The following is a 13924-nucleotide window of genomic DNA, read 5'->3' as shown; positions in this document are numbered from 1 at the left end:
TCAAATTACATATTAAACATAAACATACAAATCTGATGTTATCTACAATAATTCAACTAGGTTCAATTACATATCATTACTGAATCCTAAGTTGATTCTGAAGCCCGGATCTCCACGCTATCTAGTCCAGCCTCGTTCTCTTCCTGACCCTTATCATGTCCCACCTGTTGTCATGCACACATACAAACAAGACAACAGCCGGACAACTCGGGTGAGATATAAATATCCCAGTATAAATCATGTATACATGCAATCATATAAACAATATAAAAGCATATAACAGAAAATCATATCCCATATCAAAATCATGACATGAAATAATAACAAGAATAAATCATATTCTAAACATGTACCCTAATCAGGAAAATAATCAATATCAAGAATAACTCCTATTCTAAACCTGTACCAATATCAGGAACAACAAGGAACATGAACCCTATTCAGGAACATAATCAACATCAATAAATATAAATCAATATAATTGTCACTCAGACTCGTGACTCCACGTTTTAGACTAGACTCAGTCCTAGCCTAGGGATCCGATTTCCAGACATTGGCATTCCATATCGACCAACAGTAATAGAAAAGACTCCAGTTCTATCCACGTCGATATAGCATCGATCACCAGTAATAGAAGAAGCTTTGTTTCTATCCACATCGGTATAGTATCGATCACCAGTAATAGAAGAAACTCCGATTCTATCCACATCGATACAGTACCGATCACCAGTAATAGAAGGAGCTATGATTCTATCCACATCGATAGCCAATTATCCAGTGACAGACTATGGCACTACCGCCAATACAATATCTCATGACATCGTGCAATGTGCCCGTGGAGATCCCACCACTATCAGGAACTTCTGTCATAAGACTATTCGTCTAATACCTGTTATCTATAATTCAAGAGAACAAGTATATCAATCAACTCAATGCAAATATCAATGCAATAAAGTAAAGTATGTGATTTAGGGAAACTCGAGTCAAACCTCACTCGAGTTGTGCAATCCCAACTCAACATTAATTTATACCTTTATCTTCTCGCTCAGAAGAAGAAGAAGAAGTCCCGACTCTATCTCGGTCCATTCCCAATCTGGTAATAACAATATCGAACAGATATAGTATCAATAAACAACTCAATTCAATACCTGTTCTGATCAATATTCGGATCACAATAAAATCTGATCAATGTCAATTGAGATACGATCTAATCCATATCGACGATATCACGATATAATCAAAATCACTACCGAATCTGTTCAATATCAATCAACTGATGTTTCGACGGTATAACAATACAGTCTCGATAACTCCGTCAGTCCAAACATTACAGATATAATACCAGAACTCATAATTAATGTCGATACCAGTTGTAGCCTACGTAGCAAAACTTACGTCCAGTTGTAGCCTACGTTGATAGGAACTCGGTACTGTACTCAATTAGACGGGCGGATTTCTCGCAAAAAGGCGTAAGAATCTTGAGCTTCCCTCGGTTTCTTCTTACAATTTCTGAATAATGTTTGTATGTATGTATATATATATATATATATATATATATATATATATATATATATATATATATACATCTCACGCCTGCATACAAACGTGGCTTCTTTACGTTTTGCATGACTCGCGCTCGGGCGGTGATAAACTACCGCTCGAGCGCGGCATCCTCTGTCCAAGCACTCGGCGTGTTTCATCTTGGCGCTCGGGCGGTCAAAAACTACCGCCCGGGCGCCGCATCTTCTGCCCGAACATTTTTCCTGTTGAACATTGGCGCTCGGGCGGTCAAAAACCACCGCTCGGGTGCCACACTCTCTGCCCAACTTCCTTGAATTTCACATGTAGTCTTATTTTCGTGTCCCGATTAATCCTTTCATAATCATATCAAATTATATATCAATAATTATAGATTACTAGGATTAAATTTCCGGGCATTACAGCATAACTTTCCAAAAATAACATTTTAAACAGTAGAAATTGCACAGCTTACCATAAATCTAAAATAATACATACTATCATAAAAATCATAATTTTAAATCATATAATATCATTTAACAAGCATTATGATCCTTCGGGACGCTGCCAAGTATTTTCGTATTTTCCAAAGTGTAAAAAGGCTGTTTTGCTCCTGGATGTAAAAATTCTCGAATTTATATTTTTCTCACATTTAATGACATGGAATAATTATAAATAATTAATTAAGCTTACATGAATTTTCTCATATTTTTATTTGGCTTAAATCGATAACTTTTAAATTAATCTTTAAATAACACATATTAACATGTTTTAATCCCGAATTAATCCAAAGCTTAATATAAAATTCCCAAATTAAAAATTTAGACTTTTAATAATTATTTGAGCTTAAATATAAATTTCCATAATTTTATTCTGCTTAAAACTAGGCGTTTCAATTAATTCTTTACTTAACGTTTCGTAAGGTGATAAAATCCTGAAAAATTCCAACACTTATTATTTTGATCTTAAATTTTAAACATAATATTTTTAGTATTTATTCTACCCTTCCAAGTCATGTGTCACACCGTTGGACCCATGGATTCAATTTTTATTCTTTAATTTTCGTTTTTGACACCTTATCGTACCACCCGAGCCATCTCCCAATTTACTCGAGCCACGCCCGAGCCACCTCGAGCCAAACCCGAGCCAACCCATCTAGGCACCCTCTTGACCAAGCCCAGCCCAAAGAACCAGCCCCTAGCTCACCCAATCACCCCTGGAACTTGGCCAAAAAATCTGCATGCTGTGCGTGAGTCTCCTTGGCAAAATCTAGAACTCATAACACAACTAGGACTCTCCCAGCCAAGCCACCACCGAGCCCACACGACCCTCACCATCCCTGGACCACACCAAGCCCTAGCCCAGACCATCCCAGCCCCTGGACTCACGCATGATGCACTGAATTCAGAAGACAGCCTGCGTGTTCCCTTGATGCTACACGGTTCCATCGTTTTGTTCGAGCCAACAGCGAGCCCACCACTCCGGCCCCTAGCCCGACCCCTTCCCATCATCCTAGGACCCTAATGAACCACCTAGCCCAGCCCACAACCGAGCAAACCCCCCTGAAATTCTCGGCCACATAGAAACACGCGTGAAGACTCCCCTCATGATAGGACTCTTCTAGCCCACCTAGCACGAGCCCTAGCCCCCCTAGGACCCAACCCAGTCCTAGACTGAGACCACCCCTAACCCTGGACGAGCCTTGGTCGAGCCCCATCAACCCATGCAAAACAAACGAGCCACATCATCTTGTCCAAGCCAACACAACTCACGGCTCCTATTCTGAATTTTAATCCTACGGTTCCAGCACAAAGTCCCTTTAAATTTAATCATGTTTTGTCCAAAATTTATTATATTTTGTCATGTATTGGTAGTGTGTTCGTTGGGTTCATATCGATTCTTTTAAAACAAGCGTAAAATCGTAAAGACGTTGAAAATACGCAATTTACCGTAAACTAATCGAACCCATATATTTTTCATGCATAAAAAATTAAATCAAGCATATTATGATTTGTATGATGTTAAAAGAGTTTAGGAAACGTGCCTTTTGTGTTTTAGAACGCTCGAATAAACGATCTTTGGCGAGGGTACGACGTTGGACGACCGGACGACGAAGAACACAAGCTTTTCTTCTCCTTGAAATTCTCCAAAAATCTGAATTGTGTGTGGGAGGTGTCTTTCGGCTGATTGGTGCAAGAAATTGTGGTGTTTTCAAAATCTAAATCACTTATTTATAATTAATTTAACATGTTAATGGACTTTGGTTTAGGTCTTGCTAATTTAAGGGTATTAGGCATAATTAAATTAATTAAATTGGGCCCAATAACACTTATTTAATTAAAATATAAAAGTTTATAAAATAAGTTTCCATAAAATAATATTTTTGATATTTTAAAACTCTTTGTTTGTCCAAAGCCGGCTTCCCAAGAAAAATCGAGCTCGACTCGTAAAATAATTCGAACTCCAATATTTTCAGAAAAATTAAATCATTTTTAAATCATAATAGAAAGTCTTGTCATTAATTAAATAAAATTACATATCCTTGTCTTGGTCGTCTCCGGTCTCCTTTTCCCTGCCTATTATCGAATATTCCGGTAAAATCCTTCATTTCATGAAATCATGTCATATTATCATTTAATCATGCAATCATGTCATATAATCATATAATAAATATCATGCTAGCATTTAAAAGTAATTCAATAAAACAATTAAGCAATTAAAATAATTTTGCATGCATGTGGTTTATGTGTACTGATATTTCGGACGTTACAAAAATGTTCATTTTTCATATGAGTCGAGTTAGCAGTCCTTGCAGCGACCTGATCACCAGAATGCATGTTTGAAATGTATATGTCTATTATGAACATGAGGTTTTACTAAAATACGAAAAATACATTGCATGCTTTGTTTTAAGAAAATGTATGTATATGCATAAATTTTATAAGTAATGAATACGATGACATGTTTTTGAAAGAGGTGAGTTGGTTGTGACTAATACGAACACGGACACGTAAGGTCAAGGCTCAGTGGATGGGTAAAATTGTCGCTGATATCCCCGCCGCCATGTATCGCGGTTATACGTAGATGGATCCATCGACTTAGAGATGATACGAAAGTCACAACTAATGATTTGAATTCAATAAAAGAAAATGAACACTGGATATGATTACATGATGAGATGCGATTTGGATATGTTTATGTTACGATATGTTTAAGTTCATTTTTTTAATATCATGAAGTCTATTTTAATTATAGTACTTTTCATTGTTGTATGTTATGCATATGTACTTGTTATAAAGATTACGGTGTGTTGAGTCTTTAAACTCAATAGGTGTGAATGATGCATGTGAGAATGATCAGGTAGCGACTAGAGGCGTCGAAGACTGAATAGGCGGAGCTGGGAGTGCGCACGATAACCCGAGGAGTTTACGTTTTTCCGCACTTTATGTTTTTGAGACATGGTTGAAACATTATGTTTTATACAATTTGCATCCTTTTATACATTGTGATTTTTGACAGGTGTTGAGTTCTCCTAAAACAGTAGTCTTGGAATTTGAAAATTTTTAGATTTATTTAACTGCAGTTATTTTTATTCAGTCATTGAATATATTTTTAAAATGTACGGTTGACTGCTTACATTGCATGCATGCGTTTGAGCAATTTCGAAAGTAGCTTAAAATAAATTCTAGTAGTATTTTTTGCAGGAGTGGGTCTCATGTGAGACTGTCTCACGGATCTTAATCTGTGAGACGGGTCAACCCTACCCATATTTACAATAACAAGTAATACTCTTAGCATAAAAAGTAATACTTTTTCATGGATGACCCAAATAAGAGATCCGTCTCACAAATACGACCCATGAGACCGTCTCACACAAGTTTTTGCCTTTTTGCAGTAGAGGTCACTGACTTCTTCATGGCTCAACTTCCTCGATGTTCAATGGAGGGCAGTTTCCCTACTTTCACAAACCATGGTTCCTTTCATTTTCTCCATGATGTTGTACGTGGAGTTGTGATTGGTTACGAATTCATGAATTATTCAATCCCTCGCATGTCTACAATTCATCAGATTATGTTAATGGGACATAATTCACTTCTTCTTTGTAGGCTTACCCTTCACTTTCTTATATTTTTAGGGCCAACAAATGTCCCCGTAGGCAATTGACCAATGACCAACGAGCCATTTTTGCCTATATATTGATGCATTGACCCGCACCTTCATTCAGAACCCATGCATTAGACCTAGTGGTGTTTTGAATTTAGAGAGAAAATGTGTTACTAATTACCCATGAGTTTATACTCTTCAAGACCCCAAGCTGGAAAATGTGCTTGTTACAAATAATTATCAAGGTGCAACTCCAACTCTCCATACAATAGTTATATCTAAAAAATGACATTTGCGACAAGCTTTTGTTTACATCAACCTCATCCATTCTCGTTCTCATTCTCATCCTCATCAAATTGTCGTATTATGAAGTTGTGTTTTCTTTAGTTTCTAAATCATCACATCGGTGTCAAAGGGACACTAGAAAAAATGCAAGAAAACATAGGAAAATTCTAACATCCATTTCATCAAGCATATTGAGTGTATCAACCTCATCCATTATCATTCCCATCAAATTTTGTACCATAAAGTTGTTTTTTCTCCGGCTTTTAAATCTCATATCGGTGTCAATGGGACATAAGAAGAAATGCAAGAAAACATAAGAAAATTCTCACATCCATTTCATCAAACCTATTTTGGTACATCAACCTCATCCATTCTCAATCCCATCAAAATTTTTCATGTTTTCTCCAGTTTCTAAATCATCACATCCGTGTCAAAGATACACTAAAAAAATTGCAAGAAAATATAGGAAAATTATCACATATATTTCATCAAATATATTGTGTGCATCAACCTCATCCTTTCTCAATCCCATAAAATTGTCGCACCCTAAAGTTGTGTTTTCTCTAATTTCTAAATCATTACATCGTTGTCAAAGGTACACTACAAGAAATGCAAGAAAACACATGTAAATTCTCACATCTATTTCATAAAAAGATATTGTGTGCATCAACTATTGTTGGGCAAAATAAAAGGTGCTTGAAAATCACAAAACCGAGAAACATAATGCAATAACATATTCAGAAATAAAACCCAACAAAGAAATAACACAATTAAATAAAAATCTCTGTCACGTCCCGATACCGGGGTGAGTTGACATCCGGCGTTGTTTTACCATTATTCAATCGTAAATCAACAAGCCTCGTAGTACAGTGTACAACCAAACCAGTCTTTTTCATAAAACATACATTGTCTTTACAACGTAATCAACTTAACAAACGAGTGCGGAAGCGAACAACGTAAAAATAAAAGATAGCCAAATTCCAAAATATGTCTTGATCAACTAAAACCTTGTTACCATCCCTAGAAATGCATTTGATCTTCTTCTTCAACTTGTTTTTCATTCTTATCTGGGAGTGAGAGGTGTAAGGGTGAGTATTTTGTGAAATACTCAGCAAGTGGGGGCCGATCGATCACAATAACACAAGGATATACATATATAGATCTTAACAATTCGAGATTTTCCGTGTCTCAACAAACGTCGGAACAATAAATAGACAAAATGATAGATACGACATAACTTATATATATTTATGTAAATATTAAATGAATTTCATGTCACAATAATTATTCATAACAAAATCAAGACATGATAATAACAATGAGCAAACATAACTTATCATTTGCATATAGACATATCATATATTATTCGTATTGCACTGTTATTTCATCTTATTATCCATGGTGTTACTGATCAGTCCCCTATATGTAATTCCTCTAAGGGGTGAGGCCATATATCGGTTATTATTACCCACCGCATCAGGGCCATAAACTTGTCATATCTTATCATGTTTTAGGAAAATTTTCCTTTTTACCATTTCTAACTTGAATCATAACAGTGCTTTTAAACATAATTCTTAGAATACACCAAATTGGTGTTTAAGAACAATATTAGAAAATAACATGAAACGAAGACAAAATAATTTTGAAACGAAAGGAACATGCACTTGAATTTGATTTAAACATGCTTAACAATTTATCAAAACGAAATATTCATATATCAAATCGAAGGAATATATCATGTCGATCAAATTTTCGAAAACATACTTAAATACTTTAAAACATAAGCCCACTTACAGAAAGGTGTTCCAAAATTACGGAAGAAACAAGCTGGAATTTATCGACCGAAAATCCGTAAATTAACTAAACTCGTTTGGAATCCGAGTAGTTTTCTTGCCGAAGGGTTTCACAAAATTTGACCATATGGATGAGGCTGAAATTTGGATATGATGTTTAAAACATATGAAAGTGTAATATGAACAGTGGAGATTAGATTTGAATAAACCGTTGGACTGGAAGTTTCTCTCGAAAATGAACAGAATTTCTAGCTCGAAAATATCACTCAAGAAAAGGTTGATGGTGTTCAAGCTTCATTCATGCTCTAGTTTTAGAGGTTTATGGTGTGTCTTCCCTCATTCTCAAAACATCTATTTATAGGTAAGATTGGAGAATAATTCTTATAATTTAATGCATGCTTTAAAATATTTTAATTATTTTAGTCAAAAATTTGGGCACAATTGTTTTTCAATGTTTTGGACTCTTGTTTTTCAATGTTTTGAGCTCATGTTTGTCAATGTTTTGAACTCCATAATACCTAATAAGTATAATACTAATACTAATAATTAATAATAATAAATCATTTTCTTATATTTCTCCCTCCTTATTGGAAGTTTCGTCCCTGAAACTTGAGTTTTCTAGATTTTCGAACAGATAGGGATATTGCTCGAACATCTTCTCTTTTAGTTCCCAAGTAGCTTCTCTTTCGATATGATTAGACCACTGTATCTTAACATAGGAAATGTTGTGTCGCCTTAATGCTTGTTCTTTGGTGTCCAAAATTCGAATTGGAACTTCTTCATATCTTAGTTTTTCATTCAGATTACTTTCCATCAGGAGCGGTCCAGTTTCAAGAACATGACTTGGATATGGGATGTATTTCCTCAATTGTGAAACATGAAATACATTATGAATTCTTGACATATCTGGTGGCAATGCTAGTCTGTATGCCAATGTTCCGATTCTTTCTAAAATTTCAAAAGGTCCTATGTATCGAGGATGTAATTTCCCAGCTTTATTGAATCGAACAACTCCTTTCATGGGAGAAACTTTTACGTAAGCTTTTTCTCCAACGGTGAACTCCACTGGTCTCCTCTTTAGATCAGCCCAACTTTTCTGGCGATCTTGAGCAATTTTGAGTCTTTCTTTAATGATTGATACTTTGTCCACAGTTTCTTGGACAAGTTCAGGTCCAGTTATGGATTTCTCTCCTACCTCATCCCAGTATAGAGGTGATCGACATTTTTGGCCGTACAGAGCTTCGTATGGAGCCATTCCAATATTGCTATGATAACTGTTATTGTAAGCGAACTCAATTAAAGGTAGATATTCACTCCAATTACCACTGAATTCTAAAACACATGCTCGTAGCATATCTTCAAGGGTTTGTATTGTTCTCTCTGTTTGGCCATCAGTTTGAGCGTGATAAGCTATACTGAGAGTAACCTTAGGCTCCATAGCTTGTTGAAAACTTTTCCAGAACCGAGATACAAATCTTGGATCTCTATCAGACAGAATGCTTGTCGGAACTCCATGTAATCGCACAATATTGTCCATGTATATGGTAGCCAATTTTTCCAGATTATAATTCATGCGGACAGGTAGAAAATGTGCAGATTTTATGAGTCTATCTATGATTACCCATATTCCATTATGACTTTGCCTAGACTTTGGTAAACCTACTACAAAATCCATGGAAATATGTTCCCCATTCTGGAATTTCCAAGGGTTGAAGAAGCCCTCCAGGCCGTTGATGTTCAGCTTTAACTTGTTGACAGACCTGGCATCTAGAGATGTATTCTGCTACATCCTTCTTCATTCCACTCCACAAAAAAATTTTCTTTAAATCTCTGTACATCTTTGTACTTCCGGGGTGGACCAAAAATTTTGATTTATGTGCTTCAGACATTACTTCCTGTCGAAGATTCTCGATGTTTGGTACACACAATCGTCCTTTCATCCATAAAACTCCCTTCTCGTCTATATGAAGATCTTGTGACTTCTTTTCTTTGACTTGTTCTTTAAGTTTTGTCAAAGTAGGATCTTGATTCTGTCTTAACTTGATTGTTTCTTGAAGGCATGATTGTGCAGAAAGTGAAGCTAGGATCACTTTACCCATGTTTTTCCTACTTAAAGCATCAACTACCTTATTTGCCTTGCCCGGGTGATAGCTGATTGTTAAATCATAATCTTTTAACAATTCAATCCATCTTCTCTGCCTCATGTTCAATTCTTTTTGTGTGAACAAATACTTGAGACTTTGATGATATGTGAACATCTCGCATTTGGCGCCATAAAGATAATGCCTCCAAATTTTTAAGGCAAAAACTACCAGCAGCTAGTTCGAGGTCATGAGTAGAATAATTTTTCTCGTACGGCTTCAATTGTCTTGATGCATATGAAATTACTCTTCCTTCTTGCACGAGTACGCATCCTAAACCCTCTTTTGATGCGTCACTGTAAATGGTAAAGCTTTTGTCCTAAGTGGGTAGAACCAGTACTGGTGTAGATGCAAGCTTTTCCTTGAGCGTTTGGAAGCTCTTTTCACACTCCTCACTCCAGTTAAATTTTGAGTTATTTTGTGTGAGTTTTGTAAGAGGCGTAGCTATTGAAGAGAAACCTTCAACAAATTTTCGATAGTAACCTGCCAATCCCAGAAAGCTTCGAATTTCAGTTACTGTCTCAGGTCTCGGCCAGCCAGTGATTGCTTCCACCTTTTTAGGGTCCACAGATACTCCTTCTTTTGAAATGATATGGCCTAAGAAAGTCACACTTTTTAGCCAGAATTCGCATTTCTTGAATTTCGCGTATAACTCTTTTTCTCTTAACATCTGAAGAGTCAGGTGAAGATGTTCTTTGTGATCCTCTTCACTTGGAGAATATACGAGAATGTCATCGATAAATACCACCACAAATTTGTCGAGAAATGGCTTGAATACTCTGTTCATGAGATCCATGAAAGCTGCTGGAGCATTTGTCAATCCAAATGGCATTACTGTAAACTCATAATGACCATATCTTGTTCTGAAAGCTGTCTTTGGAACGTCTTCTGGTTTGACCTTCAGTTGATGATATCCTGTCCACAAATCAAGCTTGGAAAATACTATGGCTCCTTTGAGTTGATCGAAAAGATCATATATCCTTGGAAGAAGATATTTGTTTTTGATTGTGATCTTTTTGAGTTCTCTATAATCGATACACAATCTCATACTTCCATCTTATTTCTTTACAAATAATACTGGAGCTCCCCAAGGAGAGACACTTGGTCTGATTTGTTTCTTGTCTAACAACTCTTGGAGTTGTTCTTTTAGCTCATTGAGTTCTGATGGAGCCATTCGATAGGGTGCCTTTGATATTGGTGTAGCACCTGGTACCAAGTTAATCTCAAGTTCTATCTCACGGTCCGGGACCATTCCAGGTAGCCCTTCTGGAAAGACATCCGAAAATTCTTGTACCACTGGAATATCTTCTATCTTGAGCTCGACTCCTTCTTTTACTTCATTTACCATTGCTAGGTAGACTATTTCTCCAGACTTCATTGTTTTCCAGGTTTGAGATGCAGAAAGGAGGGATTTACGTTTCTTAGCCTTGCCATGGTATGTGATTTCTTTTTGGCTTGGAGTTCGGAGTTTGATAATCTTACGCCGACAATCTACTATTGCATGACTCTTGGATAACCAATGCATTCCCAGAATAACATCGAACTCCACCATGTTGACTTGAATTAATTCAGCGTTGAATGTGTGTTCATTGATATACACTATGCAGTTCCGATGTATCTTATGTGTTTCAATTGTTTTACTGGTGGGAGTAGCAATTCTAAAAGATTCAACAAGTATCTCTGGTATAAGCCCTAACTTCTTAGTGAATCTCTTAGAAATAAATGAATGAGTGGCACCACAGTTAAACAACACATAAGCTGAAATTTTATTGATTATAATGGTACCTGCCACGACATCGTTTGCATCATCTGTCTCTTCTTGAGTTATGGAAAACATACGAGCATTGATCTTATTCTCCTTTGGTCTGTTGGGGGTAGCATTAGTGTCTGACCATGTCATTTTCTTTAATGTTTCAGGACAATTAGCAATTCGGTGTCCCATCTTCCCTCAATTGAAGCAAGCACCAGTGTTCCTTCGACATTCTCCAATGTGTCAGTAGTTGCATAATGGACATGGTTTTATGCTTGAGAATGTCGTAGTTGAATTGGAAGGAGTTCCCTTGAATGGTCCACTCGATTGGTTTGACCTTTTAACTGGTTGTTTACCTTGAAAAGATTGTCCAGTGAGAGGTCGTTTATTTTTATTTTCATCTTCTCGGCGCTTGATATCAGTCTCAGCTCTAATGGCTGCTCCCATTAAATCATCAAAACTTGTGGGTTGGTAAACTGCCAGAGCTGATTGGATACAGCTGTTCAGACCACGTTTGAAACGATGCATCTTCAGAATATCATCTGCCATGATGGCAGGAGCATAGGTTCCAAGGGAGTTGAATTTAGAAGTGTACTCCACAATAGACATATCCGGGGTTTGAGTAAAATTCTCAAATTCACTCAACAATTTTAATCTCAACTCTGCTGGATAGTATTGTTTCAAGAATGCTTCTCGAAATCTTTTCCATGTTATTGGTCCGACTTCTGTCATATTTGCTGATATTGTCTCCCACCATTTGGCCGTCTTTTCTTCTAGGAATGGTGTCACCACAGTCACTTTTAGTTCATTTGGCACTTAAAGTAATCGGAGTTGTGACTCAATATTCTTGAGCCAGCCTTGACCAAATTCTGGGTCAGGGTTGCCGTCAAACGTTGGGACTCGATTCCTCCGAAGAGATTCATAATGGTGTTTGATTCCATTCGGTGGTGGAGGTGGTGGTGGCTGATTAGTGTTGGTATTTAAATGGCTCATTCCTTGGAGGGTTGTTGCCACAATGGTTGCTATGGCCATTAAATCTTCTCTGCTAAGGCCAACTCTTGCTGGTGGTGGTGTATCTTCGTTGTTGTTGTTGTTGTTGCAATCATTGTTGCGATTGGCATATCGCGGGTTGCGGTTGCTACGATGTGGTCTCTCTGTCATTTCCTACACGCATGAGAATTTCTAAGAGGTTTGAATAATTATGTACAAAAATATTGAAGATTATCTCAAATATGAAATCAATCAAGGAATAGATCAAATAAACTTTTTATCGATTCCAATGAAAAGGAAAAGCAATACAAATCAAAGTTTTCAGAAGTGCAATGATAAGAAGTAAAAGAAAGGAAATGGATTATCAATCCTTATTACAAATAGTCACGACACTAAATACTCAATCATCTAAAATCTCGCCATCTCCTAGTACTTCATCTTCCATCTGTTCTTCTACCGGTTCTACTTCAAGCTCCAATGCCATAATGATGGCATCCTCAAGATGATGAACATGATTCTGTAATTGTTCATTTTGCATAGTCAAATTCTGCACCGAATTCTGCAGTTCTTGAATGGTTGCTTCATCTTGCTGACGGCGTTGTTTTTCCATTAGTAACATTTGTTGAATCTGAGACTGTAGTGCTTGGGATTCCTCTAACATTCGTTGGCGTAATCCATCAATTTCATGGGCTATTGTTTGGGAAGCCTCTAGTTTGTTCTTGGTCATTTCGTGATGTTTTTCTTCTGAGTTAAGATAATAAGCAAACCTTTGCACGTCAGCCTGAAGATGATCTTTGATATCTTCTAGTTCTTGTTTTTCCTTCTTCAAGTTTTCATATAACAAATCTTTGGCTAACAATTGATCATGATATTTTTGTTGTTCCTCGTAAAGTTGCGCTCTAAAATGTGCCATTGCAATTTCATGGTCGCTAAGGGCGAGTTCACGCATACGTTTCGGTATTTCAGCACGAGTACGGGGAGCCATTTCCTGAAATAAAACAAATGGAAAGGCTTAGAACAAGGAGTTATGATATTCACGATTATTACCAAAAAGGGCAAAACGTGATTTTGGATGCTTCAACAATAGAATTTTGCGATTTTCAAATGTCACGATAAGAATAGTGAATATTGTTCATTGGTAGGAAGTCGCTAGGGTCTTGCCAAAAACTGACTTTGTAAAATTTTCTATGGCAATTTCCCAGCCGGATTATGAACCTGGAGGGCTCTGATATCCACTTAAATGTCACGTCCCGATACCGGGGTGAGTTGACATCCGACGTTGTTTTACAATTATTCAATCGTAAATCAACAAGTCTCGTAGTACAATGTACAATCAAACCAGT

General features: G+C 36.7%; 1 protein-coding gene across 1 annotated transcript; it reads right to left on the bottom strand.

Annotated features, from left to right (window-relative positions):
• Nucleotides 1–10160: 10160 nt before the first annotated feature.
• On the bottom strand, nt 10161–12323 carry LOC140835886 (uncharacterized). The gene is made up of 3 exons (XM_073201296.1): nt 11948–12323; nt 11048–11728; nt 10161–10642 (listed from the first exon to the last, which is right to left on the bottom strand). The coding sequence occupies exons 1-3, from the start codon at nt 12321–12323 to the stop codon at nt 10161–10163; spliced, it is 1539 nt and encodes a 512-aa protein (XP_073057397.1).
• Nucleotides 12324–13924: the final 1601 nt, after the last annotated feature.

The sequence above is a fragment of the Primulina eburnea genome, chromosome 7 (genome assembly GCF_022965805.1).
Source record: "Primulina eburnea isolate SZY01 chromosome 7, ASM2296580v1, whole genome shotgun sequence".
NCBI classification, from domain to species: Eukaryota; Viridiplantae; Streptophyta; class Magnoliopsida; order Lamiales; family Gesneriaceae; genus Primulina; species Primulina eburnea.
The sequence above is the reverse complement of the archived record's forward strand: the minus strand, read 5'-3'. Positions and strand labels throughout refer to the sequence as shown.

Bases quoted from the DNA above. Each gene is read 5' to 3' on its own strand.
- LOC140835886 (XM_073201296.1), bottom strand. From the start codon at position 12,323: ATGACAGAAGTCGGACCAATAACATGGAAAAGATTTCGAGAAGCATTC. The intron at 11,729-11,947 runs GTAAACAACCAG...TGACATGGTCAG, and splicing joins CACTGGACAATCTTTTCAAG to ACACTAATGCTACCCCCAAC. The intron at 10,643-11,047 runs GTGCTACACCAA...ATGCTCCAGCAG, and splicing joins TGAGATTAACTTGGTACCAG to CTTTCATGGATCTCATGAAC.